This window comes from Budorcas taxicolor, chromosome 12 (assembly GCF_023091745.1).
Source record: "Budorcas taxicolor isolate Tak-1 chromosome 12, Takin1.1, whole genome shotgun sequence".
Taxonomy (NCBI): Eukaryota; Metazoa; Chordata; class Mammalia; order Artiodactyla; family Bovidae; genus Budorcas; species Budorcas taxicolor.
In genome coordinates, this window is record NC_068921.1 from 20,947,409 (window position 1) to 20,975,104 (window position 27,696).

At 36.5% G+C, this 27,696-nt stretch overlaps 2 protein-coding genes across 3 annotated transcripts in view; one reads left to right on the top strand and one right to left on the bottom strand.

Moving 5' to 3' along the window:
- Positions 1 to 8,677, top strand: part of SERPINE3 (serpin family E member 3) — a 30,842-nt gene extending 22,165 nt beyond the window's left edge. Inside the window, exons 6-8 of the mRNA XM_052649886.1 lie at positions 5,472 to 5,558; positions 6,050 to 6,133; positions 8,564 to 8,677. Coding sequence (XP_052505846.1) covers positions 5,472 to 5,558; positions 6,050 to 6,133; positions 8,564 to 8,607 — 215 coding nt within the window. The 3' untranslated portion in view covers positions 8,608 to 8,677. The remainder of the gene's footprint in view (positions 1 to 5,471; positions 5,559 to 6,049; positions 6,134 to 8,563) is intronic.
- Positions 1 to 27,696, bottom strand: part of INTS6 (integrator complex subunit 6) — a 104,684-nt gene that overhangs the window by 9,558 nt on the left and 67,430 nt on the right. Inside the window, exons 8-18 of one of the 2 annotated variants that reach the window (XR_008200318.1) lie at positions 24,373 to 24,525; positions 23,470 to 23,602; positions 22,465 to 22,559; positions 20,661 to 20,771; positions 19,461 to 19,676; positions 17,183 to 17,309; positions 16,232 to 16,374; positions 15,802 to 16,033; positions 12,998 to 13,369; positions 11,849 to 11,942; positions 10,038 to 10,180 (exon numbers count right to left, since the gene is read on the bottom strand). Coding sequence is in view for 1 of the 2 variants with exons in the window: in XM_052649885.1 (XP_052505845.1) it covers positions 10,087 to 10,180; positions 11,849 to 11,942; positions 12,998 to 13,369; positions 15,802 to 16,033; positions 16,232 to 16,374; positions 17,183 to 17,309; positions 19,461 to 19,676; positions 20,661 to 20,771; positions 22,465 to 22,559; positions 23,470 to 23,602; positions 24,373 to 24,525 (1,770 nt within the window). In the remaining variant the exon portion in view is untranslated. Of the gene's footprint in view, positions 1 to 9,595; positions 10,181 to 11,848; positions 11,943 to 12,997; positions 13,370 to 15,801; positions 16,034 to 16,231; positions 16,375 to 17,182; positions 17,310 to 19,460; positions 19,677 to 20,660; positions 20,772 to 22,464; positions 22,560 to 23,469; positions 23,603 to 24,372; positions 24,526 to 27,696 lie in introns of those variants that run through there. The other variant, XM_052649885.1, reaches the window with a different exon arrangement.

The following is a 27,696-nucleotide window of genomic DNA, read 5'->3' on the forward strand; positions in this document are numbered from 1 at the left end:
CGTCAGTGGTACCATCCTGCCAGGGAACACAGCCTGCAACCTCATTCAACCAGAGGTGATTACAGAACTAGCAGCTCAACCCAACCATGAAACATAGCCAGAAGCTCCACCTGAAGAGGAAGCCCACCCAGTGGCTCCACTTGAACGCACAGTCCAGCCAGCAGTCCCACCCAACCAAAGAACCGAGCCAGCAGCAACCCCTGCAACCTCCGAGCATATGCAGTAACCTTGTTCAAAGAGAAACCCTGATAGAAGGCCTCACCCATCCATAGCTGCTAGGAGCTGACTGGTGAAGGTCTTTTTCCTGCAACAGCAAATCTATAAAGTCTGGGAGAGCAGACTGCTTACTTTAAATACATAAGATGTTTATGCAAGGAATGAAGGAGCATTAAGGATTAGAAAAACATGATAGAACCCAAAGAAACAAATAAAACTGCAGTAACTAACTCCAGTATGCTTGCCTGGAGAATCCCATGGACAGAGGAGCCTGGCAGGCTATATATAGTCCATGGGATCACAAAGAGTCAGACATGAATGAGCAACTAATACCCACTCACTCAATTCTCGTAGAGAAATGGAGATCTATGAACTGTCTAACAAAGAATTCTGAGTAATCCTCTTGAAGAAGTTCAGTAAACTACAAGAATGCACAGACAGACAAAATTGAGAAAACAGTGCACAAATCAGTAAGTTCAAGAAAGAAACAGAAACTATCAAAAAACCAAAACAGAAATCCTAAAGCTTAATACAGTGACTGCACTGAAGATTAGAGCCTCAACAGCAGAATTGATCAAGCAAAGGAAAAAACAAAAACCCCAGTGAACTACATTTGAAATTATCTAGTAAGAGGAGCAAAAGTACAAAGAGTGAAGAAAGCCTACGGTAGTTGGCTGTCTTCAAAGCCAGCAATATATACACTATGGGAAGGAACAATATATACACTGTGGGAATCCCAGAAAGAGAAGAGAGAGGGATAGAAAGTCTATTTAAAGAAATACTGGCTGAAAACTTTCTAAAATTGGAGAGCAAAATGGGCATCCAGATTTTTGAGGGCCATGACCCCAAATAGGTTGAACTTGAACAGGGCTACCCTGAAACATGTTATAATTAGTCTAAAGTCAAAGACAAAGAATTTGGAAAGCAGCAAGAGAGGAGGACTTCCCTGATGGCTCAGATGGTAAAGAATTCGCCTGTAATGCAGGAGACCCAGGTTCAGTCCCTGGCTTAGGAAGATGCCCTGGAGAAGGAAATGGCAACCCACTCCAGTACTCTTGCCTGGAGAATACCCATGGACAGAGGAGCCTGACAGGCTGCAGTCCATGGGGCTGCAAAGAGTTGGACACGACTGAGCGACTAAGCATGCACACAAGAGAGAAGAAATTAGTTACATGCAAGGAACCCCCATAAGACCACCAGTGGATTTCTCAAAAGAAACTCTGAAAATGGCTGTTATCAAAACGATAAGAAATAGCAAGAGTTCGGAATTCCCTGGTGGTTCAGTGGTGAGGCCTCCACTCTCACTGCTGAGGGCGCAGGTTAGACTCCTGGTGAGGGAACTAAGATCCTGCAAGCCGTACGCCATAGCCAAAAAGAAAAAGAAAGAAAGAAACAGCAAGTGTTGGTAAGGATGTGGATAAAAGGGATCCCTTGTGCACTGTTGGTAGGAAAGTAAACTGGTGTGGCCACTATGGAAAACGGTATCATGTTTCCTCAAAAAAGTAAAATAGAACTTCTGTATAATCCAGCAATTCCATATCTAGGTATATATCCAAAGGAATTGAAATCATTGTGTTACAGAGATATCTGCATCCTCATGTTCTATTGTTTATAACAGTCATGGAGAAAAGTTAAGTGTCAACATATACAGTGGAATATTATTTGGCCATAAAAAGAAGAAAATCCTGCCATTTGCAACATTATAGAAAAACCCTGAGTGCATTATGATAAGTGAATTAAGTCAGAGAAAGACAGCTACTGTATGATCTCACATATACTACATATAACCTAAAAATAAGTATAATCTAAAAAGAAGCTAACCTCATAGAATCAGAGTACACAATGGTGGTGGCCAGGGTGGGGAGAATGACTGAAGGTGGTCAAAGGGTACAGATATAAAGTTATATTATCTTATTTGCAATATACACATACATAAAACCATCATATATCACCTGAAACTTACATTATACATGTCAATTACACCTTAACAAAGCTGGCTGGGAGAGTGGCAAGAAAGCAAGATGTGAGGAGTGGGCTAGAGGAGGATGGAGAGAGGAACTAACCACCTACTTGCAGAGGCCATTTCGAGTTCTTTCCAGCACTGTATATTCTGGGCTGGGTGCTATGTGAGATACATTCTCCATCTACAACTAAGTGACAAGAAGAGGAGAAAGATAAATAGAAGCAGATTCTGGCAATAACTTTTTCAAAGCATTAATATTGCCAATATTAGGTAATAATATCTGGGGAGACAAAAGACACAGCCCAACGATAATGTTTGTCCGACTTTTTGAGAAGCTGACGATGGAATGTCAGATTATTGGTTTACATTTTGCAAATCTTATGTTTATAGTGTCACATTATGAAAATCCTTAACCTTCTGAGAGTATGGCCAACCACATACAAAGCACCATGGGCTCCACTAACAAAGGGGAAGGGGGCTCTGAGTCATTCGGATGACACTTGCCAAGGATTCCTGTGCTGCGCCCGAGTCCACAGACACCAACCATTTCCTTACGAGTGAAAAACAGATTAAAGGATATTAAGCAGCTGTTTTTATGGGGGAAATGAAACAAATGTAGTGTGCAGAGCAAGCCCCCAGTATTCAGTCATTCGTCCAACATTTACTACACACCCATGTGTACCAAGCACTATTCTGCTAGTTGAGCGAGGTAACAAATACTTAGAATGAGTAATACAGCTTCTGTTTTCTGAGAGCTCACAATCTAAAAATGAAGGTTCAGATGGAAACACAGAAGATGTTATGGAAGAAGAGTTTATTCATTTGCTTTGGATATTGAAATGTAATATAGGAGTGGAAGGGTTTATTGAGGGGAAGGCGGCTAGCTTCCCAAAGTAGGTTCTGTAGAATGCTAACCTGGTAAATTTGGGGACAGATCGTGTGAGTCATTCCATGGTTAAACACTACATATAACCACGCTCCTGTAGAGCTATGAACACCATGAACATTAACAAATGAGCAACTGTAAGAAGTCTACTGTTAAAAACAAAAGCACAAGCCTATTCAATTTGCATTTCCCATGTTATTACTCGTGGAACCCTTTATACAGAATAGCACCTGTAAACAACCTTGGGAACAAATTTTGGGGAAACAGGTTGAATGGCCCTCAATGGCATTAGATAGTTGCCAACACTGCAAGAGAGAATCAGCCCAAAGCCAGGAGGATCCTCTAGGCTGAGTTCATTAGTTACATAACACAGAGCCACTGAACAGAAGTAAGCAAATTGGGATCTGCAATACAAGATCAAGCAAGAAGAAAAACATAACCCACAGATGACTCCTGAATCCTTGTTTTGATGACAAATGCTGGTCTTCTGAAATGTTAACTCTTACCAGAGATAAAATGTATAGGAGATGAGGATGCCGAGGCATGCCAGGCTATGGGTCTAAGCCTACGTCTGTGCAAACATGTAAATGTCACTTCTTGGGCCACTCCTGTAATAGGATGGAGAAAAAACCTCCTCAGTTGCAGTTTCAAGAAAGTGAAATAGCCAAGTCATCTGCTGAAAAACTCATTCATACCAACCAGTTGGCACCATTTCTCACATTGTGCCAGGGCACCCGGACTCTAACACAAATGTATTCAACTATATTCTAGCTGATAGAGAACCTCTGCTCATTTCATTAAGTATCTGGATACCATTCTAGACAGTAATGAAGTCACAGATTAGTAAAACCTTCTCATGACCATTAACCATTCCTTGTACACACAGTTCTAATTTGGGTCCCGCATTTCAGTTTGTTCAATGAGTTAGCAAGACAGGCTATAGATCATAGATTTTCTAAAAAATGCTACTGAAAAAGACCAGCTGCTGAAACCAATCCGATTCTGCATTAGTGTTAGGATGAGTGATGCCAAGTGACTGTTCCACTGATTTCTCTCTCCCTCTGGCCCTTGTCTGGTCCCCTTCACTGGCACTGAGAAAGATCTGTTCCTTACAGCAGCCAACTCACAATTCCCTTATTTAAAAGACAGATGAAACGACACACATCCTGTACTCTGCTGGTCTTACTCTCTCACAACATTCATTCACCATCCCCTCGTTATTATGTATGAGAAATCAAAAATAATTTAGTCTAAGAGAAGCCCCCTCAGAATATAGCATGTCCCTCAAGACTCCTGACACCGCTGCCTTTCCAGGACACGCTAGAATTGACTAGAACACACTTTTGCAAGGTGGTGGCATCCGTGTGGAAGGGTGGAGTGGAAATGGGCACGGTACCTGCTGTCAGAACACCTGTATCTGCCCAACAGGACCTCTGGTCAAGCATGTGGATTTCTAGTTTCTTCTCCTTCTCAAAATTCTTACTTTCATTCTTTGTGTCATCAAGTACCAAGCAAACTGTTTAAACATGATGGATGGCTAAATTATAAAAACCTGTCCATTTCTCTAACATTACCACTCAAATTCGTTTGCTAAGCTTGTAATGCCTTTGAAATTGTTGACAACCGTGATAGTTCTCACCTCTCGTTTTCTTTGCAGATTCTAGCCCATGAGGCAAGGTAATTGCATAACTGATATGCTCAGTATACAGAATGCAGTCATGCGGCATGAGATATTTTTAATACATTGCCTTTTAAAGCCCATAGTACAAACCTCTGACTGTCATTTAAAAGTGGCTCTTAAAATGCAGCCCAAGGCGGCATTCAAGGGAAGTCATCTCAGAAGCTTGCTGAATGTGCAGATTCCTGGGCTCTGGAATTTGCATTTTAACACATACTCTGGCAATTCTTACACACCAGAATTTTAGAAATACTAAAGATTTCAACAGTTACTAGACATTGGGCTTGAAAATTAACTTGAAAAAATGGGGACACAGCCCTGAATATTGAATGGGATTATTTATTAGATGGGGCTCAGTCAGTCAAGTATCTGTCTGCAGTGTAGGAGACCCAGGTTCAGTCCGTAGGTTGGGGAGATCCCCTGGAGAAGGGAATGGCAACCCACTCCAGTATTCTTGCCTGGAGAATTCTATGGACAGAGAATCCTGGCGAGCTACAGTCCATGGGACCGCAATTGAGTTGGACACGACTGAGCAACTAACACTTAATTACTTAACCAAATTTGAGGCTTTGAAAGTTGCATAAAATACTGCACCTTAAAATTTCCCAAATCTCTTCCTATTTCCACAGTCAGCAGCATGCAAGACTATAACTAAGTCTGTTCTTTAAAAATGTACTCACATCTTTTAACAAAATGCAAATAATCCCATTTCTGTTTCCTCTGCTTAGGCCAAGATGGCTTTTATGTTTCTGAAGCGATCCACAAAGCCAAGATCGAGGTTTCAGAGGAAGGCACTAAGGCATCTGCAGCCACAGGTGTGTGCCTAAGAGGACTGAGTGTCAGCAATGCTCAGGAATGCTGCTGGCCTGCATCTCCCCCTTTGTTAGACTCATCCAGTGCCTTCACACTTCTAAGCCTTCCCACTAAAACCCCATGTCCAGATGTGGTAAGAGCATTAAAAAAAAAAAAAAAATTAACAGAATCAAGTTTTTGAAAATGATGAGAAAAAGAGCAATTTTGAAAAGGATCTGCACCATGAGCCCATAAATAAGGAATACTCATTCTGAAAATTACCTTCAGGAATTTATCCCATGAACTATTCTGAGAATAGGACAGTGTTGGCTAAGCACTGTCCTTTCTGTTTAATTTTCCCATTTGCACCCCATCATAACACTAAAACAATGCTGTTTCATTAGGATGCTTTTATTCCTTCAAAAATCAAGTGACTTTGTATCCAATTATAATAGTGACTTTCCTCAAATGAAGAGAAAATACAATGGGATTCTACTCTTTATCTTTCCTGCAGCTCTGTTGTTACTGAAAAGGTCTCGGATTCCTATTTTTAAAGCGGATCGGCCGTTCATCTTTTTCCTGAGAGAACCGACCACAGGTATTAGTGTTTTTTGATAGGATTCATGTAAATATTTATCAGCACCTCTCTAGCGACAAAGGCTCATTTGTCCACCCCCACCTAAAACAAGCATTCCTTTTAGCTGGTTTCTGTAGTGCTTCCAAAGCTCCCCAGTTGCTATGTCATGCATCCTGAGAAAGGGGAGTATTTCATAACTACTGAGGAGACTAATACCCTCTTGTGGCTTTTCTGCCTTCTGTTACTTTCAGCTCATTTATGATTGATGTAGGTCTTTAAAAATTTAAGTTTCTACTTCTGGGGAGGACTTAAAAAAAATCATGAAAGTAAAATAAATGATATATCTTTTTTCCCCATTGTTGCTGAACTTTCTTGGCCTTGTAGGATGAGAGAGTTCATTCAGGCCACGAGTGTCCAAATTGTCCCCTGGTACTCTCAGCACCCCTAGTATCCTAGGGAATGCACCTGCGTTTCTATAGCTTTTCTGTTGATCTTTCTCAAGCTTGTTGAAATTACACAGAAACCAAATATTTGCCCTAGGCCTTGTCCTACCATACAACCTCATCTTCATCCAAAGATGGTATGGTACAGGCAGAGCCTCAGCACATCAGAAGGACAAGCAGAAGTCCTTTTAAGTCTCAACAACAGTGAACAAAATATTCAAATAATTCCTCTTAATGTTGCCCCACCCTCTCTGGCAATTACTTATCAGCCTGGGGAAAAAAGAGAGATTCTCAGTAAAGAGTTGTTGGCAAGTCTAAACAATGTGTTAAAAATAAATAGGATGGACCAGGACTAACAAAATCAAGCAAAAGTGGATCTACTTTAACTAAACATCAGGCATTATTTTTATTTATGGAGAGAAAAAAAATCAAGTTAGAATAATGAAAATTATGCATAGGTTTTACACAAATCGTTAAGGAAATACTGTCAACATCATTTTATCTGAGAATCATTTGCATACTGCTGTAATTTGTGCTAGAAAGCAAAGACACTTGTGACAAAAAGGATGAAGATAATCATTCACTAGGGAATTATCTATTAAGGGATTATTGGGGGAGAGAAAGTCCATCAACAGAATATATCCTTGTAGTATTTCACCATGATCATCCCAACCTCAATTTGATCAGATGAAAATATCGCTTATCACTCGGAACAGGTAACAGAGAGCCCTCTCTCAGGAAGGATACGGGTCAAAAACAGTTAAGATGAAGGACGACAGGTTCCACTCCCTCAGGAAACAAGAGACTGAACTAAACCTGAACAGAAGGGTCACTGTCAAAAGCTCATAGCCAATAAAGGTTGACGACAGTTAAGAGAGAACAGTTTCTCTTCTGGAATTCAACTGCATAAAATGATATAAAATCTTTGAACTAACTAGTAAAGGATACATCACTGTTTCTGTGATAAAGAGTTTTCATAACTGCCTTAGTAAACAGAATGAAAATATAATCCAACACCAGTTCCATGATCTGCAGTAGTCCCTATGAATTTCTCTGCCTCTCTCCCTGGGAGGTACCTGCTCACATCACACAAGGCCGAGTGGCTACTCTTCTGGTGACAGGGTAATGAAAGGACAGAAATGAGCCTCAGCCTTCAGTACACCAAACTGACGAAGCTTACCGATAAGGGCAAATCATGACTCAATCAGTTGTCAAATGGGACACATGTAAGAACATCACCAAAAATGATCTTCACCTCAAGATTAAACTGTTGGAGAACATCACTTGTCCGGCCTACAGTCAACCACCCAGTGATCTAAAGGACCTAAAAGACATGATATTCCCCTCCATGTACTCCCCCTTCCCCTTTGCTGTAGTAGTTCAGTAATTTAACATGCCCAGTTTCTTAATCTGTAAAAACAAATAAATTTAAAAAGCCCTGTAAGAAATGGAATATTAAGTTTGAATTTTTATGGGTTTCAAAGCTTATGACTATATTTTGGGGTAAGAGTGTAGAGTATGGTGGCAGAGAGATTAAGGACAAGAGGAGACAAAACAAAACTGCTTCTTCCCAACTCCTCCTAGGGTTCATACCCTAAAATATACTAAAGATCAAGGGTCTAAAGGATCACCTCATGAGCAACCTGTGAAATCCAAGTAAGAACATTCTGATAAGGAAAAGTGGGCAAATATTGGAACAGACAGAATATTTAGTCACTTTACTAAATATTCTCATTAAATATTAACTTTTATCTGAATGACTTGTAAAGCTCTTCTGTTAATCTCAGAATCTAAACGTATATAATTTAAAACCAGACAATATATTCTGGAATTTATGTATCTCATGTTGAATTTAGCCATGTGACAGCAGCTAACTATTAATACCTTAACAATTCCATTTACTAAGTGATCTCCTGCTTAGAGGTATTTTCTAAGAGGTTAAAAAAAATGTTTACAGAACTGATAAGAAAATTCTATGTAACACTACATTGTGTTTTTTTCTTGGCAGCATTTGTCTTCAGTATTGGGAGAGTTTTGAATCCCCTACACTGAATTAACAGAGCTCAAGCATGTTCTCCACTTTTATCTATGCTTTTCTTCAAAAATTACAATTTCATTTTCCTATACCCCTGAAATTTAAAAAATGTTCTGCTGAAGTGTACAAAGATACAGGTATGTGTTTTGCAAATATTATGAACCTAAAAATACTTCCATTTTACCATAATCTTATAAATTTATTTTACCCTCTCTTAATCTAAATGTATTTTAGCCTTCTTTTCTACTCGTTATCCCCGAAGCACTACAAGGCACAGCAGTGACCTATGAATGGTGAGTGAGTCAGGCCACAGGCCCACAGTCCTCAGTAAGGACATGTGAGGCCACAGTGAACTGAGGGTGGACAGTGAATAGCGCTGACTTTTCCTTATCCTGGACAACTCAGGGAGAATGCAGAATGGACAAAGTCATTTAAAATGTGTTTCCAGGAAATGGACAGTTTAAGTGTAACAGCAAAGGAGAACAAAGAGATCCGTGGAACCCTCAGTCTATTGTGGGACTTCTGCAAGCATGGCATCAAGCTGCTAAATGCTACACATTTCAGAGTATGTGGTGTCCCCCAAATTTACAACTCCCTGACAGCTTCACCACAGTCCTGGTGAGAAAGGAAAAGGGAGGGGTTGAAGGAAAGGAAGTAAGGAAACCAACAGAGTTCAAAGGTGTCTGCTTTTGAAACAGCTTTAAAGAGTCTGCCTATCGGCAGATACGTTTCCATTGTCTAGGCAGAAATGGAGTGTGTCGGAGTGGCCAACCAAATCTAAGAACATAGAGTAAAAAGACAATGCAGATTATGTAACATGTCATTACAGTTAGGTTTAACAAATGTGAACTTTCAAGTGGTGTATTTTTCCAATGCTAAAAAGCAATGCCTTTAAAATTCCATTATCTTAAGATGGTTTTAAATGATTACTTTAAATGTGATTATTTCCTAAACCACACAAGAGTAAAATAGAGCATTTATTGATGGAATAACAAAAGTGCTTTTCTTAAATATTCTTCAAAATACATTTGTACAACTTACAATAATATATCCAAAATAACTGTATATACAAAACATTGCCTAGTTTTAATGTATGTGCTTTTTTTCCCCAAAAATTACAAAGTAACTTCTTTTTTATTTTTTTGGCAAAGTTCAACCTTAACAGAGGTGACAATTTTGAAGGTTGGTTTAAGAAAATAGAACCTGAGGGAAATTGACACGCAAGAGTCAATGACAAGCAAGAGATTTGGAGGAATATTTTTAGTTTGTTAAATAAAAATGTTTTTTTTTAGAGTGATACTTTTCACATTACAAAAATAAACCAAAATGAAGAAAAGGTCACTGTAAAATGATGGAAAAAGGATCTGTAGACTTGCTCTTAGTATTTCAAAAAGCCAACAATGCATGTCAAAAAATGAATGCAAGATCACAACAGTCTTGTATTTACTTTGTATTTGGAGAAGGTAGTGAAATAAGTGGCCACATTCTCTTTTCTTTTAATTGCTATTAATATGGTTGATCTGATTGGCTCTTCGATGAATTTCATCCAAGAAGTTCTCCAGTTGTTCTATTAGCATTCTTTTTTTAAACCTGTATGAAAAAACAAGTATAATAGCACTCTCAATTTCTTTTTAACAAAGAGTTACATATCAGTATAACTTTTTTAAAGAGAAAAATTGCCTTGAGAAGATTTTTTAAAGTGAAATGAAAATGAAAAATCAACAGCTTTATGATATACAAAATCTCTTAGCAAATTATTTTTATCAGTACAGTATTATAGTTTGTTTCTAAAACAAACAATCCAGGCCTAGGTACAATGGATAAGAAGTTATTTCTTCCACAATAAAAAAGAAAAACGGGGCGGGGTGGGGTGGAACCTAATAAATACAAGGGTTATAAACATTTCAGCAATCTGGGTTCCCAAAGAAATGACTCCAGTAGGTTCTTATGCTCTATGAAAGTGCAATGTTGAAAGGAGTATGAATAAAATATTAACATAATCCCCCATAAAAAGGAAGAAATGAAATTTGGGCATTCACATTTAAACTGTGATGTTCTACTATTACAATTTGAAAACCAGCAAAGAGTTAAGGACAATCAGACATTAGCACTATAGGATATAGCAAACAGTTAAAAGTTCAAGTGAAAATTTTAAAATTTTTTCAGTAATAAATATAGCAGACTAAAATTGCTTTTGTACAGAAGTATATAGTTCTCTATGTACAGAAGTATGCACATGCTTTTTAGACTCTCCAAAAATATGGCCCAATAGATGCCTACTTCCTCTCTACTTGTAAACTAATAACAACTAACCACCATAATATTATACAATACTCTTAAAGGTAACAGAAGTAGAATTTAGGTACCAGGAATACAGCTAAATCTATGAAGTTTGAGTTGATAGCATGTTATATAAAGAGCAAAACAAGTTAAATATTCAAAATAAGTAATACGAAAAGTTATGGCCTTATCTTGAAACTTGAAAGTAGCCCATGCTCTAGCCATTCATGGAGGAAAAAAAAAGGATTAATGGCTTCATCTTAAAAAAATAAAAACCTTTACATGAAGCATGGCAGATATCGGTGGGGAGTATAATTAAAGGGTGGGTATCTTGGAAGGTCAGATGAGATAAACCGTAAGTTTTCTTAAAATACTAGAATTCTAAAAAGTCTTAAAGGAGAAATTTAAAAAACACTTTTTTACTCGCTAAACTCATACAACTATGCTTTCCAGTTAACTGCACTTTGTGGTCACCGTTTATAATCTTGATCCACATTCCTTGTACTAAAGTACATAATCTTGGGCTACTGAAGCAATCAGAATAAGGCTCATTTGTCCAGCTCTTGTCCCTTAATTACATGTTTTCCCACGTACAAATGAACTCCTGCATTCAAATATTGCCTTTCAACGTTACTTTTAATCACTAATATTAACTGTAGTTCAAATATACAGAGAAAAATGAAAGACTGTAAAATATAAAGACATCAAAAAGCCACAGAGTAGGATAAATGAGAATTATGCCAATACCTGTAATGTGTAGAGAGAAAGGGTTCACAATTTCTAAAGAATTTGTGTGTGGCTATTTTTTAAGTGACCTTAACTTTCAATAAACCAAAAACAAGAGAGAATTACTTATTTACACATTGGTGTGTCATATACACGCATAACAACACAAGTATAAAGTAGATACTGTTAAAATACCAACTATAGAAACTGGGGACTCATTTCATCATACCATAATGTAAACAGATTACTTACCTTGATGCTTCTTTAATGACATTTTGTAAAAATATTAGTCTTGTTTGTAAACTGCCTTGCACATGCTTTAGTAAAGTGAAGATTCTTTCATATTCTTAAAATAAGAGAAGCAAAAAGAAAAGTGGTGTTACTTTGCACACTTATTCAATATTTTTCTATTACAGTTTACTACACATCAAGATTAAGACAAAACCAAAAATAGTTTACCTAAAAATTTCACCATTCATTAGAGATTTTATAATACATATATTTTATCAGATATCAACAAAGATAAAATAACTTGTCAAACACTGCCTTTTCTTGGTAGAAGTTCTCATGTATGTATCAAAACATATAGCTTAGAAGAACGAGTAAACAGTGGTAGTGCCACTGAAAAATAAGAAGTGGCCTTTACAAAAATCCAACCTTATAACAAACTCTAAGTTACAGCTAACATAGGGGGTGGATAAAATAGAGGAAAAAAAAAAGAGTGCTGTCTCAATTTCAAGTTTTCACATAAAACTTAATAGTCCTCTGTCAAGGACTATAAGCTCCTAAAATGACCAGTACTGAGTCTTACCCACTTCTGGACCACCCATGGGCACCATCATAGCAGGTGATCTGTCCAAATCTTCTGAATGAATATCAGTAAGAATATTGAAACTTTATCTCACAAAGTTCTTCTCTACTCATGTAACAGACAGCTTCATTATTTTCATTTTTCGGCCTAAACACATCCCTGTCACTACTACAGTTTAAATCTCAAAAGTTAAGATGGTGGGTAGGTACTGTGCCAAGAACTTTACAAATATAAGTCATTTAATATTCATTTCATCTTTGGGGGTTTTTTCTGTTACCTTAAAATTCCAGTTGCTGGTTGGTAGAATGTTCAAGACTATCAGTTCCTGTCATGGGAGGAACCATGTTTAATTTTTATCTTTGTGTTCCCCTATTCTACTCTCATCCCTTCTTATTTACCACACCTAACACAGTACTTTGGATATAGCAGATACTCGCTAAGTGTTGGCTGAATAAAGAATGGGATCTTATATAGCTGATATGTTGTTCTTAAGACTGTTCTAAAATCAGATCTATGCTTTAGTTAATTTGACTTTTTTCTTAAAGCATATACAAAAATCGAATCTGCTGTCTGTCTCTCATTATACATACTTCTTCCTGGCTTTCGGATCTCTTTCATTATTTGTGCTTTTAGTTCAGTGTTGACCTCTTCATGGCTTCGGCAATGCATCAATTTCTTTCCTTTGTTGAGTGAAGATGCTGGTATATTCTCTTCAGGACACTGTTCTTTATCTCTGGGCTCCTCGTGATTTTCTAAAAATCCACCAACAGTGAGGTCATTAGTTCCTAAGTGGTCGTGACCAAGAGCCTCTGTATGATTGGTTGGTCGTTCCAGTAAGTTGGCTGGAGAAGATCCTGAAAATTCAGCTTCCATAGCATTTGGTGTAGTATCTGATGACAGTTGGTCTGCAACATGGTTTTCAACCACATCATCCATTGTCGAATCATTAGTGGCTTCAGAAACTAAAAATAAGGAAAAAAGAAAGATGAGAGCCAATTTCAAAGCACACAGTAAAGAAAACGTCCAAGAAACAATATTGTAGCAAATCACAACTGATCTCCTTGACTCTTGGAAATTAACAATGTGATATGGTTCTTAAGCTTTGCCATATATACTGTATATTTCAATGTGAAACATTCACAGTATTTACAAAATCTGTACAATTTTTGCCTGGGGGGAAAAAATAAAAGTCAGTTTAAAAAAACTTTTAGTTTTCCGCTTTTTTCTATGGCAATTTTATTGAATAAGTGGTTTTCACTACTTTAGGGACACATATATGATCAAGATTATCACGGTTATCCTTTTATTGAGAGTACTAGTTCATTCCAACTTACCTCTGCCTTATACAGTTACTATTTACAGGCAAAAGGGAACACAGGAAGTTTAACCTAATCAGTATTCTGCAGCAACATGGCCCCAAACCTCCAGAGCGCCTTTCCTTATAACCATCCACTTGGTCTTCACTACTTGAGCAATGAAGAGTAGCTGGTTCTACTTCAGCTCACTAGACTAGACTTAAAAGGCTTGCAAGCTTGCCACTTAATATCAGATTATTGTATTTGCTCCCCAGAGAAAGCAGCTGAATTCTCAGTTCCCTGATTGCTCACCAAACCACCAGGAACCAGCTGAATTCATTGCCTTACTATTCAAAATTTAAACTCCCTCGCACAAAAATTCTCTGAACTTCTGACTCCCTTTCTCCATCCTAAATCTTACTCCATGATTTGCAAACTTCAATGAATAATCTCAACAGCAACTCCCGTTTTAATTGAAATCCAACTCTCCTGCAAAGAAAGCCTTTGCTCTCAAACTCTCTCCATGGACTTAAAATAAGGAGGTGGAGTCACTAGTCCCTTTTCTTTCCAAAGCCACTTCAAGAGCATTTCTCCATGCACTCTTGTGAAAACTCTTCCTCTTTTCATCTATAAAATCCTTCTGTACCTCTCTTTTTTCTGTTTTCTTTTCCTGGAAAAATATATCCACACCAGATTCTCTGTCCTGTAATTTACCACAATCTGGATTTTGCTAATTATTTCTCTGTAGCTACAGAGGCTCGATCAGATTGATGTTCATTCAGTATTTTGGGTGGCAGATACTTCAAATGTAGTACTGTGGAATCCCATCAAGAGAGATCATATTTGGCTTCTCTCCAGTTAAGATGTTCTTACCCATGAATGATCACCACCTATAATTAATTACTCCATTCTCATTCTTCCCCAATAATATTCCACATGACTTAGCGACTGAACCAACTTTTCACTTTCATGCATTGGAGAAGGAAATGACAACCCACTCCAGTGTTCTTGCTTGGAGAATCCCAGGGACGGGGGAGCCTGGTGGGCTGCCATCTCTGGGGTTGCATACAGTTGGACACGACTGAAGCGACTTAACAGCAGTAGCAGCAGCAGTGGGGACAAGGCAGTTTACTGAGGAGGTTCTGTTTAAGCCAACACTTGATGGATGAAATAGAAATTAGTAAACTGAAGCTGTGCATTTACTATGTTACAGTAATAGTACTCCTACAGGAAGAGTATACTCAGAAACATACTGCGAGGAGCAGGGCGTTAAGGGAACTGAAGCATTCTGGTATAGTTGCGGGCTGCTGGGAATGAGGTAAGGTGAGAACCAAAAGATAAACATGCAGAGTCTAGATCACAGAGGGTCTTGGAAGCCACTGTAAAAAATTCTAGACTTTATTCTAAGGACAGTGAAAATCCACTGAAAGAGGTAGTGATCTGATCTGATTGGCATTTCATGAAAACCAGGCAGACATTACTGTGTGGAGTAATTTTTACTGAGCGAAAGTGAAGTCGCTCAGTCATGTACGACTCCTAGCGACCTCATGGACTGCAGCCTACCAGGCTCCTCCGTCCTTGACCCCACAGACTAAGTTAAATCCTCTTGCCAAATACTTCCACAACAAGTATACTTGACTTCCCTTTTTGTAATATTCATCACACTTCTAAGGAAATGTGTGATGACTTTCTTTCCTCATTATAAATGAAGGCAGAGATCACTATTACCTGTTTATAGCTACATCTCAATGCCTAACCCTGTCTAAATTAAGCATATCATTTAATAATTAGTTGCCGAATTAAACAAATTGAAAACCATCTTTCTGTGGGTATTGATAATGCCCCTTTAAAAACTGTCATTTCTAAACGCTAAACATTTGCAAATGATATTTCAAATCATGATAGCCATTAAGCATAATGAATGAATATATGAAATGTTCATTAAAAAGACATAAAAATGATTACATGATAATTTGGAATAAACAAATATCTTCTCTAGACACTCTTGGAACTTTATCCACTTTTTCTATATCAGAAAACTCTCTCCCATGAAGAACCAAACTAAAAGCAGCAAATACTGTTTAAAGAAAAACCCTTACTTTTATGAAGAGGAAGGGGTTTAATGAGGTCTGGCTGTGCTTGGGTCATAGGTGCCGGTGGTCCTTTCCCCCCGATGTGGTTGTTCACAACTGGGCTCTGCTGCCGGCCCCTCAGCAGTGGAGACATGCAGCGCCGTCTCTTAGGGATACCTTGCATACTTGGTTCTCCAGGTCGTTTATGTTTATTTTGAGGCCCAGCCACAAGTTCATCTGCCTCATCTATCATCATACCCTGTAACAACGAAGAATTTCCTGACTTTACATATGGTTTTCAGTTGTACGACAAACTCCAATTCCCATTAAAGTACATTTTAACGACATTGTATTCTACCAAGAAAATAGTTTCAGCTTACTTTAGTTAAATTAAAACTGTTAAATCTACTGTGCCTCCCACAAAAAAAAATTATATAATGGAACACTTCAAATTTACCTTTTTATCCAGCTTAAAGGGGTTGCCAAATGTATGCAACCTCCGAGGCTGATCAGGATCAAGTTCTCTTAATGGAGAAGGTACTTGCTTGAGGTATTCCTGGTAATTCCCCATTTGTGCTATAGGAACACTGTGCACTTGATCTTTTCAAACAGAACAAAGCAATAATAAAAGTTAACTTCGCTAAAATTACCTTCCATTTAGTTAACAAATAATGTGTTCTTATGTATGAATGCAACCTGGTCTATTCTAGGCAACTTTTCCTTACCATATATTCTAAATTAGTTTGTTGCCATTATAAATATTGTGACAAAATCTTGAGTGCTTTTTAATGAAATTTTAAATAATCAATTTTATCTTCTAAACAAAGCAAAAATATTGCAGTTAGTTTTGGTATATAGAATAAACAGTATGTGTAACCCTTCTATGAAAATGTCTCTTCTATTCTACTCCAAAGCAGAATTTAGTTAAAGCATAATTTACAGAAAAGAGGTATCACAGAGATGATCCTTTTCATATAAAACTATAGTTGAAATGTTTATATCAGAGTTGGCAAAGGGTTAAGCTCTCATCTGACTTGATTTGTAGGTGCCAAAGGTATAGTTAAGGAAATACTAGAATATGACATATATTGGCCATTCCAAGTTAAACTATCAGATACTAGTAGATCACAAGAAAATGATTTTGTGTGTGCCTGTGTATGTGAATGTATGAAGAAAGCCATAAGGAAACTAAGCTATTACCAAAGGTTGTTTCCTCTGGAGAACAGAATTTGGGGCAACAGTGAGGGTAGGAAGAAGTGTAGAGAATTAGAGATGACTCAACTTTCTATTTCATTCAATGAGAGTGTAATATTACAGTCAACTCTTTAAAAGTTACAATAACACTCTGTATTTTCAATATAAAGAAAAGTTTACTGAAGAAACACCAATATTAAAACCATGATCTAACCTTCATCCTGTCCTTTAAGAAATCTGCGGGTGCTCTTCAAAAGATTAGATCTCATTCTTGTTAAGTGATCCAAAAGATTCCGTCTTGGTATGTCATATGCATTTCTAAACGTCTGTGGCTTCAAATCCTGTTTTAAAAAGATTCAAAGACAAAATGTATTTTGAAACAGAATTAAGAGACTACAATCTCTAGCCTGCAGCATAGCTTTGAAAATAAGATATACAAGTCAATTCATTAGCTTAGAAAAATAGAATAAAGAGATATGATACCATCGTAATGTACTGTTGTAATAACCAAAAGATAGTGAAGTGAAGCTCAACCAAATTATCTCAAATTCACATCTGTCCAAGATTTCATTATGTATTCTGGCTAACAGAAGTAAATAAAAGCTTTGATGTGTAATTTACATACCATAAAACAACCCATTTTACATAAACAGTTTGAGTGCTAGTAAATGTACAGTTGTGAAACCATCACTAGCATCAGTTTTAGAACATCCCCATCACTTCACAAGGGTCCATGTGCCCACTTGCAGTCACTCGCAATTCCTATCCCCGCAACCACTAATCTGCTTTCTGTCTCTCTACATCCCATTTCATAAATGGAATCCTGCAATATGTAATCTTTTCTATCTGGCATCTTTCCACAAGCATGTTTTTGAGATTCATCCATGTTGTTCATGTATTGGTAGTTTATTCCTTTTTACTGTCTTTTCCTTTTTACATGGATATACTATATCCTTATTCATTCACCAGTTGATGAACACTTGGACTGTTTTCAGTTTGGGGCAATTACTAATGCTGCTATGAATATTTGCATACAAGCCCTTTATACACACATATTTTCATTTATCTCAGTAGATACCTACAGGTAGAACTGTTGGTATATAGCAACATTTACCTTTCCTAAGAAACCGCAGATTAACTTGATAATTTTCATCAACAATGTGTAAGAGTTCCAGCTGTTCTATAACCTTACCAACATTTCATATTTTTCAGTCTTAAATTTTAGCCATTCTCAGTTCAGTAGTGGGCATAAAGTGGTATCTCACTGTGGTTTTAATTTGCATTTCCCCACTTGACTAATAATGTTGAACATCTTTTCGTGTGCTTGTTCAGGTCTGTATATCCTACCTGGTAAGGTGTCTATTCAAATATTTTGTGTGTTTTTTTTTGGATGCTTATCTTTTTATAACCGAGTCTTAGTGTTCTTGCCTGGAGAATCCCAGGGACGGGGGAGCCTGGTGGGCTGCCGTCTCTGGGGTCGGACAGACTCGGACAGGACTGAAGTGACTTAGCAGCAGCAGCAGGATTTCTTTATATATTTTGATATAAGTTCTTCATTCAACATATGCTTTTCTCCTAGGCTGTAGCTTGTCTGGGAGAAACTTCAAAGTTTCTTCTGAAGACAAAAATTATAATTTTACTAAAGTTCAGTTTATGAAGTTTTGTGTATGTGCTTTTCGTGTTGTATTTTAGAACTCTTCATTGACCCAAGATCCAACATCTTATAGATATTTTTCCTGTAGAAGTTTATAGTTTCAGTTCTTACATTTCTAACTATGATCACATTAACTAATATAAGGATCAAGTTCATTGTTTTGCAGATGGATAGCTAACTGTTCCCACCCTATTTGTTGAAAAGACTGTCTTCTTACCAACTAAATTATTCTGGCCATCTTTGTTAAAAATTAACTCTATATACAAAGGTCTACTTCTGTCCCACTGACCAAATATTTTTCCAGCAACACATATGTTATCACTGTAGCTTTATAGTAACTTTTAAAATTAGACAGTGCAAGTTTTTCAGCTTTATTCTTTCGCAAAATCTTTTCAGCTACTCTAGGACCTATATACCTCCATATAAATTTTAGAACCAGTCTGTCAGTTGTGACAAACAGGCAACTAGGATGAAGATCTTTTTAATAATGAGATTCATAAAGCATTTCAGGATTATACTGTGTAGCCAAGGTCAGTAGTATAAGTACCAAACTACAGTGAATTCTGCTATTAGCTATGTAACTTCAGGCAATCTCTAAGTCTGTTTTCTGTCTATAAAATGAACATGATGGTTTGCTCTTCATCAGTCCATCTGCTCATCCACTCACCATGTATAGTGTTTTAAAATTCAATGATTCAATAATAATAATAGCATAATTGATCATTATTCTGCACAGGTATAGAAGTTTGGACAAACTGGGTATCAGTTAATAGAAAATTTGACATATTCGACAATATAGACTATTACTAGAGCAGTACAAAATTCACGTAACTATTACCTTATTGAGCAAAGCAACTTGGAACCCAGTGTATTCTTTCATATTAAGGTCCAGCAGTCTGTGAGGAACATCCTCTGAAATTCCCTGGAGCAGCTGTTGAAAATCTTTCCTATAAGCCATTGATAAACCATGTGATCTGCTTCGGACTTTAATTCCAGTTTCCTGTACTACTTTTTTGCCTACAGAACCGATGACTCGATCAGATTCTATTTTGGCCTAAAGCAAAAATAAATAAAAGCTGTCTTGACATGATCTGAACTGGTAAATTAAAGGCTAAAAATAGTTTCAATCTTTTATAAATTAAGTATTTATCACATTTTAAAAGAACATAAGAAATTAAAAACACTACTTAAGTTATGTAGTCTATGTCAAGTGCTTGGTAAACTGAACACAGTTTAAACAATAATGTCTTATGATTTTAAATCATCACAATTCTTACCTTTTGGAGAAAATCACACAAACACAACTTCGATTTATTAACACCCACTACACTGAAACCATGATATGTTAGTTAATACACCCTAAATAAAAATTCCCAATTCAGAGGTGACATAAAATTAGAAAAAAATCTTATCAATATCTACTTAAAGACATTATTACTAGCACATAACTAAATGCTCACAGATAAAGCAAACAGCAATATTTTGACTCTTCTAACCTACAATTCAATTAGCAGTTGAAGTAGAGATGGCAAAAGTACTAGAAAAATTGTGCTTTTATACGATTTTAATAACTTGGCAGTCAAAGGGTATACTGCTTGACTAATCTGGTATCTACTAACGTGATTTATGTCCAAAATGACAAAATTCAGTATTTTTATACATATTTCAAAAGAAACTCCCATTTTTATAGAAAATGCTATAGCTTTTAAAACATAAAGCAAAAGAAATTGATTTTTTTTGACTAAGAAAAACAAATTTCTAACAAATTTCCCAAAAGAAAACATGAGGAATGTTAACATACAAGAAGGCTAGGATCACATTAATAAAGCTAACTTTCACAAACTAGATTATTATTTGAAATTGTCATTTCAAACCATAGCATATCATGCACTTGAGAATTATGTTAATATATATGTGGTTTTAAAACGTAATCTATTAATATAATCCTACTAGAACCATCAAGAACTAGTATCTGGCCTACTGACCACCTTAGCCAATACCATTCAAAGTACTTAATGGCTCTATTTCTTAACATTACCTGCTGACTCAGTTTTTTGAGGTATGAAATGACACTGTAACTAAGTCCATATTCCATACTGTCTGCTATTAGGTTAGGTGCTCCCATCATTCTAACGGCTTTCTTCAAAGGCTACAGGAAAAAAAGAAAATATCACACTCGATCCTAAGCTTGTCAAAAATTTATAGCCATGAAAAGTGAAAGTGAAAGTCGCTCAGTCATGTCTGACTCTTTGCGGCCCCATGGACTATACAGTCCATGGAATCTCCAGGCCAGAATACTGGAGTGGATAGCCCTTCACTTCTCCAGGGGATCTTCACAACCCAGGGATCAAACCCAGGTCTCCCGCATTGCAGGCGGATTCTTTACCAGTGGAGCCATATATGTATTGTCAATTTTGAAAAATTCACCCCTGTGAAACCTCTCCTTTTCTTCAATAAGGGTCACATATCATATTTGTACTTCATTAAAATGTTTGTCAGTGGTATCAAAGGCAGTTTGACATACTAAACAAGGATTAGAGGCTATATAATAACAACCCCCAGAGTAAGAAAGGGTGGAGTCCTAGACTTCTTAGTATCATCTGGAAGAAGGAGGCAGAAGACACATTGCAGATGTAGATTTGATAGAACTTGGGTGGTAAGTGAAAAGAGAAGTCAAGGATAACAGAAGATTCTTACCTTGGGTAACGATAGGCTAGTTAAGAACTACTCTGTGCAATGAAAAATGTCACTGGCACAACAGTCTAGCATATGTGAATGGGACAAAGTCAGAAAAAGGATGACAGCCACCCACTGACATATTACAAAGTGTATAAAAGCATTGGTGTCAAACTGGAATCAAATCCCAGACCAGATATTTAATATCCATGTGGCACTGGCTAAATCCCCCCAGATGCTATGAAACATGAGTCAAATATATGTAGCAGTTCATATTCCAGTGTTTCCTCCTTTCCCCTCTCTTACACAGCTGGTACTATCTGCTAGACACAGATTTTCTCTTACAATTATAATATATGATTTCAAAGCTTAAGAAATTAATGTTATTAGAGACCATTTAGAAAGGCTACAGTTGAATACTATAATATTCCTGCAGTAAAAGCAGAAGTAATATTTTAATAAAGTGTTCTAGAAGTTATTTTTCACAAAATCAATAAAGTAATTATTTGCCTGGAGAATCCCATGGACAGAGAAGCCTGGCAGGCTACCATCCATGGGGTCACAAAGAGTCAGACATGACTTAAGAACTAAATAACAACAATGTATTTAATAATATATGTATTACTGGTCCTATTGTGATACACTAGGTTTCAGGGAATGTTTCTTGAGATTCAGAGAATAATGCAAACAAACCTTTTTTTGTACCTGTAAGGAGAAATAATTATAAAACTGCAATTTAAAAAGGTTAATTGTAAAAGCTTAAATTCTAAAGCCAGCTGCCTGGGATTGAATTCCTGACCCTGATATTAGCTGTGTAGCCTTAGATGAATTGTTTAATTTTTTAGTGTCTTAGTTTCCACATCTGTGAAATAAAAACAGTTATTTCTGCCTCATACAGTTATCATTTAAATTAAATGAGGTTAACACATGTAAAGTGCTGAGGATAGTATCAGGCAGGCCTGGATAAGCATTATATATATTCTCACCATCATCATTATTCTGCAAATCACTGAAACATTTCTTTCTCATGTTTATATGGGTCATTTGTAAATTTTTCATGACATTTATTCTGTAACAGCAATAAATAAAAGCTTTAATACCTACAGTAACCTATAAGCATAATACAAAATTTTTTAACGTTCCATTTTTAAGAATAATATTCTTACCCCAAGATAGTAGGGAGGCATTGTCTTCAAATAACTTTCAAATGACTGTCTCCATTTCAATGTTGGTTTTGCTTTATGGACTTTAAACAGATCATCTATAAATGGATGCATAATGAGAACAAACTATCATCATTCAGTGTTTTCACACATGAAAACCAAGTCAAGTAAGTTTCATTTTTAAAATTTGCTTTACTATTTACAAGAGAGAGAGGAAACATCAATTCTATATTTTTAACAAAATTAAAGGTGATAAATTTTTGGTTCTGATATTTTTTAGTAGTAGTAATACCACTTTAAAAATGAAAGAGTGCCAATTAAAGTCTCAAATTAAATGTAATGATAAAGGTAGAATGAGAAAATACACAAGGAAAATCTAGATATGAAACAGATTGGAATACAGAAACAAAGTATACATGAAAACATACCTACTAATATTTTGTCTATTAACCTTTAAATCTGATGCAATTCCATAAAGGAAAAGATGCCTTCTCCAATACCACCCTTCAAAAAATTACAGCCAAAGGGTCTCCAATCAACTTTAGGCTTATCAGTATTATTTAGACTATTATTTTAAAACAAATACTATTCATTCACTGAAAAATTTGCCAAAATAAAATTCTTAAAAAGAAAATACTCAGATCTAAGAACTATGCTTCTACAAAATATCTTAATTATTTACCATACACAAAGTCTGCATTACTAATTCTAACTATGTAAGATATCTAATTTTCAAAAAACTTAGAATATTTAATTTAGAAACAAAATATAGTATCTTCAATAATTTGTAGAATCAAAGGTGTTTGACACTGACTTTCAATATATCAGAAACATACAGAGGTTGCTATAAAACCCTTAACAGCTTCAATATTTTAGAATATTAATAAAAATCTTCATTAATTTCCAGAAAACAAGAACACTCAAAAAGGGAGGGATGTTCCCAAAGATTGCTTTTAGGAAAATTCATATGTATGCTAGGCCACAGAGAACATGACAAGAATGACTTACCTAAAAGGGGAAGGAGCACTGGGTAATTGTAAGGCATCACAAATAAGTTGACACAGTTCAGTGCTGTACTGGCTTTCAAGTAACCAAAGGGATGGCCAAGTTCACTGTATTTTGCACTATTGCTCACATATACCTGTTAAAAAGTAGTTAAAAATTCACATTTAACAACCTTTGCAGAATGTTATATAAACCATGGATTCAATCTGACTTTTTAAAAAACACCAAATTAAATTTTTAGAGGTTCTAATACTGAGTGAAGAGCTAACTCATTTGAAAAGACCCTGATGCTGGGAAAGATTGAGGGCAAGAGAAGCGGATGACAGAGGATGAGATGGTTGGATGGCATCACCAACACAATGGACATGGGTTTGGGTAGACTCGGGAATTGGTGATGGACAGGGAGGCCTGGCGTACTGCGGTTCATGGGGTCGCAAAGAGGTGGACACGACTGAGCGACTGAACTGAACTCAACTAATACTGAGTGATATTAAGTCAGACTGAGAAAGACAAATACCATGATATGCTTATATGTGAAATCTAAACAAAAAGGGTACAAATGAACTTATCTACAAAACAGAAAGAGTTACAGATGTGAAAAATAAATTTATGGTTACTGGGGCATAAGGAGGCAGGGAGGGATAAACTGGGAGCCTGCAACTGACATATACACACTACGGTATATAAAACAGAGGGAGCTAATAAGGACCTACTATCTAGCACAGGGAACATTACTCTGTAATGGTCTACCTATATGGAAAAAGAATCTGAAAAGAGAGGCTATATGTATATGTGTAACAGGTATCTTGCTGTACACCTGAAACTAATGCAACAATGTAAATCAATTACACCTCAATATAAATCAAATAAATAAATTTTTAAAATCACTATAGTCTTTCAGCTTACCTGCCAACATGTCTGAGGAGATTTTCTTTCCAGGATAAACTGAGTCAGCGGTGACGGTTCCAACTCATATTTGTCAAAAGGCAATTTGTCAATAACCATGGGTTCACAGTCTGTACAGGAAAACTTCACTACAGGATGAGATGTACGAGGTGGCTAGAAGGCAAAGTCTTATTGTCACTCTTTCACAAAGTACCAGAAACAAACTTTTAGTATCACTCACTGTCAAAGTGTACTCAGTGTCTCAGTCTCACTAGTGAGCATTTAATTTACTACTAAAAGCAGCACTAAGCTGAAAGATAATACTTAAAAATCTAATGCTTAAACAATCAGTATTCACAAGAAAAAAAATAAATAACACTTCAAAATCTGTACAGGATTAAAATTTGTTAATCTTAAAATCAAATTCATCAGAAAACTTAAATGTTTTAGAATTAAGTAAGTGCTCATTAATTTTTACATCTAACAAGTAGTTAATGTAATTAGAAACCTTCCTAAGGCCACAGTTGTAGCAGTTTAACTACCTGATTTCCAAACTGATGATGCACATTTATCAGTACAAGGTTTTAAATATATATATACTTGTAAATTATTAATTTATAGGTATATAATATATACCAAAATAATATTAAAAAATAGAAAAAAGAAAACAAACAGAAGTTCTACTGGTTTCCTTCCCTATTCCAGTAAACTAATGGTTACCCCTATGGTAAATATGCCCCACTCTGGAGACCCTATTCTAGAGCTGCAAAAACTGCAATACTTTTAAAGAAAAAAAAAAAGCATGTTATTCTATTCCCCCTCCTTAACAGTCTCCTTCCTAAAAATCTCACCCAAAGAAGACTGGTGAAGAAAATATGAGCTATGAGGAAATACTGTGAAGTTTCATAAATATAAAGGACTCCTTTTAGCTTCAGTTACTATCTATCAATACATACACTGATGGCTCCCAAAACTACTGTCTTGGGATCATCTCTCATTTCTCTTCATGTATCCAACCACCTACTGGACATAACCTGAATTTTCTATAGGTCCCTCAAACATAGTACTACCCAAGTCATTATTTCACACCCAAACCACATAACCTGTTCTAAAAACCTAGATGTTAATCATCTCCCCCTTACCTGCCATACTTAACTGTCACAAAGACCTAGATTCAGTGATACCACAAATTCTAAACCACTTAGCAAACACATAAATATGGGGCAGATGCTCACTACTATAGATGCTGCCCTCTATGCTAAATTCTCATCTCTCTGAAAATTTATCTTCTATTTCTTACCACTCTAATTCATGCCTTCATCATTTCTCAGACTAGATTAGTACAACTGTATATTTTTAATTAGTATCCCTAATTAGTCAGCCCTCTCCAATCAATCCCATGGCCATGAAATATAAATATAATCATATAATTTTCCTGCCTCAAATTATTGAGTAAAAGTAGCATCCAATCACCTAAAAATAGGGCCAGACTCTATTCTGTTGTTTTTTTTTTTTTAACAAAGAGCCTTGACTGTATGGTCCCTATCTGCCTTTTAACCACCACCCCATATACACCCTGTGCTCCAGCCTTAAAAACAACTTGCAGTGGCCCAAAGAGATCACTGTCTTTCATGCTCCTGTGTCTCATGTTATCCCTGGCTACTTTTCTGTTTTCTCCCTTGCATAATGCAAACAAAGTTTTGAAGTCTGAACTGGCAAGTATTAACCTCTAAGAGGCTTCTTTCCTGACACACTCTTACCGCATACCCCAAACCCACACCAGGCAGTTAGGTACCACCTCATCCGGCCTCTGCCCCACCACTTTGACAGAAGGCACACTGGACTCTCTTATGGTTATGCAGCTGACCTTCCTATGGAAGGTTCCAGATGGGAAGCACTATGTTTTACTCATCTTCTGCTCCTGTACCTGTCACATACCTGACAATAGCTTACTGAATCAGTCTATGAAATTCATGGGGTTTTTTTGGATGAAAATACTAAGATCCATTTAATATACAAAATAATCCTATGAGATAGGAGTTATTATCTTTATTTAACAGATGGTAAATTGAGGCTTAAAGAAGATAATTAACCAAAGACACATGGCTAATAACTGGTAGAGCCATTCAGAACCAGTCTCTAATAAATCACATTTAATTTCAGTATCAGTACCTCTTATATGAAATCCTATTATTTATAGAAATTTCATTTCCCCTCTAATATCCTTCAGTTACTAAATTTGCCAGTTCTTTCCAATATCTCTTTTTTAACATTCTCTCTTCCATCATCTTAATTCAAACTCTTACTAGCTCTATATTGCGCTTCCCTGGTGGCTCAGACAGTAAAGAATCTGCTTGCAATGCCAAAGACCTGGGTTCAATCCCTGAGTCGGGAAGATGCCCTGGAGAAGGAAATGGCAACCCACTCCAGTATTCTTGCCTGGAGAATTCCACGGACAGAGGAGCCTGGCGGGCTACAGTTCATGGGGTCACAAAGAGTCGGACACGACTGAGCGACTAAGCACAACAGCTCTGTATTAAGTCAACTATAGCAATAGTCCTCTAGGTAAACAGCTTTCCTGCCAATTCATCTCCTGATTCTGCTGCATATAACCACCATCAGATTAATTTTCCTAAAGGAACACTCTGTTAAAAATGTCTTCAGTTCTATGAACACCACTGAGAAAAGCTCAAATTCCTTAACCTTGCATGTAAAGTCATGAGCAATCGTTTATTTAGTAGTATTCTCAATGTCCTACAGACATATTATGAACCATCTATCCTTAGATACTTTCCATTCCTCTAAATTCACCTTGTTCTTTTCTACTTCCATACTTTCAACATTGTTTCCTGTTCCAACTAAAATCCTACCCACATTCCAAAATCCTCTATGGCTTGTAACAATTCAATAGAGCACTAAAGTAATATTGATAGATAATGCTTGTGATACTGGTTTTGGACTTCTTCCTATGCGGACTCAACATGTACCATATGCACTGCTGTAAGTGTTAAATATAAGTGAATAAACAACAATATATTTCATACAAATATGATAGCTGTTCTTAAAGAATTCTGAAAGGCTCCAGAAGAGAAATTAAAATGACCAAAGAAATCGAGAGCTCTCTAAGGTTAGACTAAAAAACTATGATGGTTCAATCAAAAAAAGGAAGATAATCTCTCACTGAAATGGATAAAAACTTTATTTCATGAACTACTTCATTAAATCCCTAATGAACAAAGGAAATATCACAGCTCTTGTATAGATTAAAAGTAAAAAATTATCCTGAAGAGCTGATACAGATTTAAGTATAAAAGGTTTCAAAGAGTTTAACTTAATTCATAAATG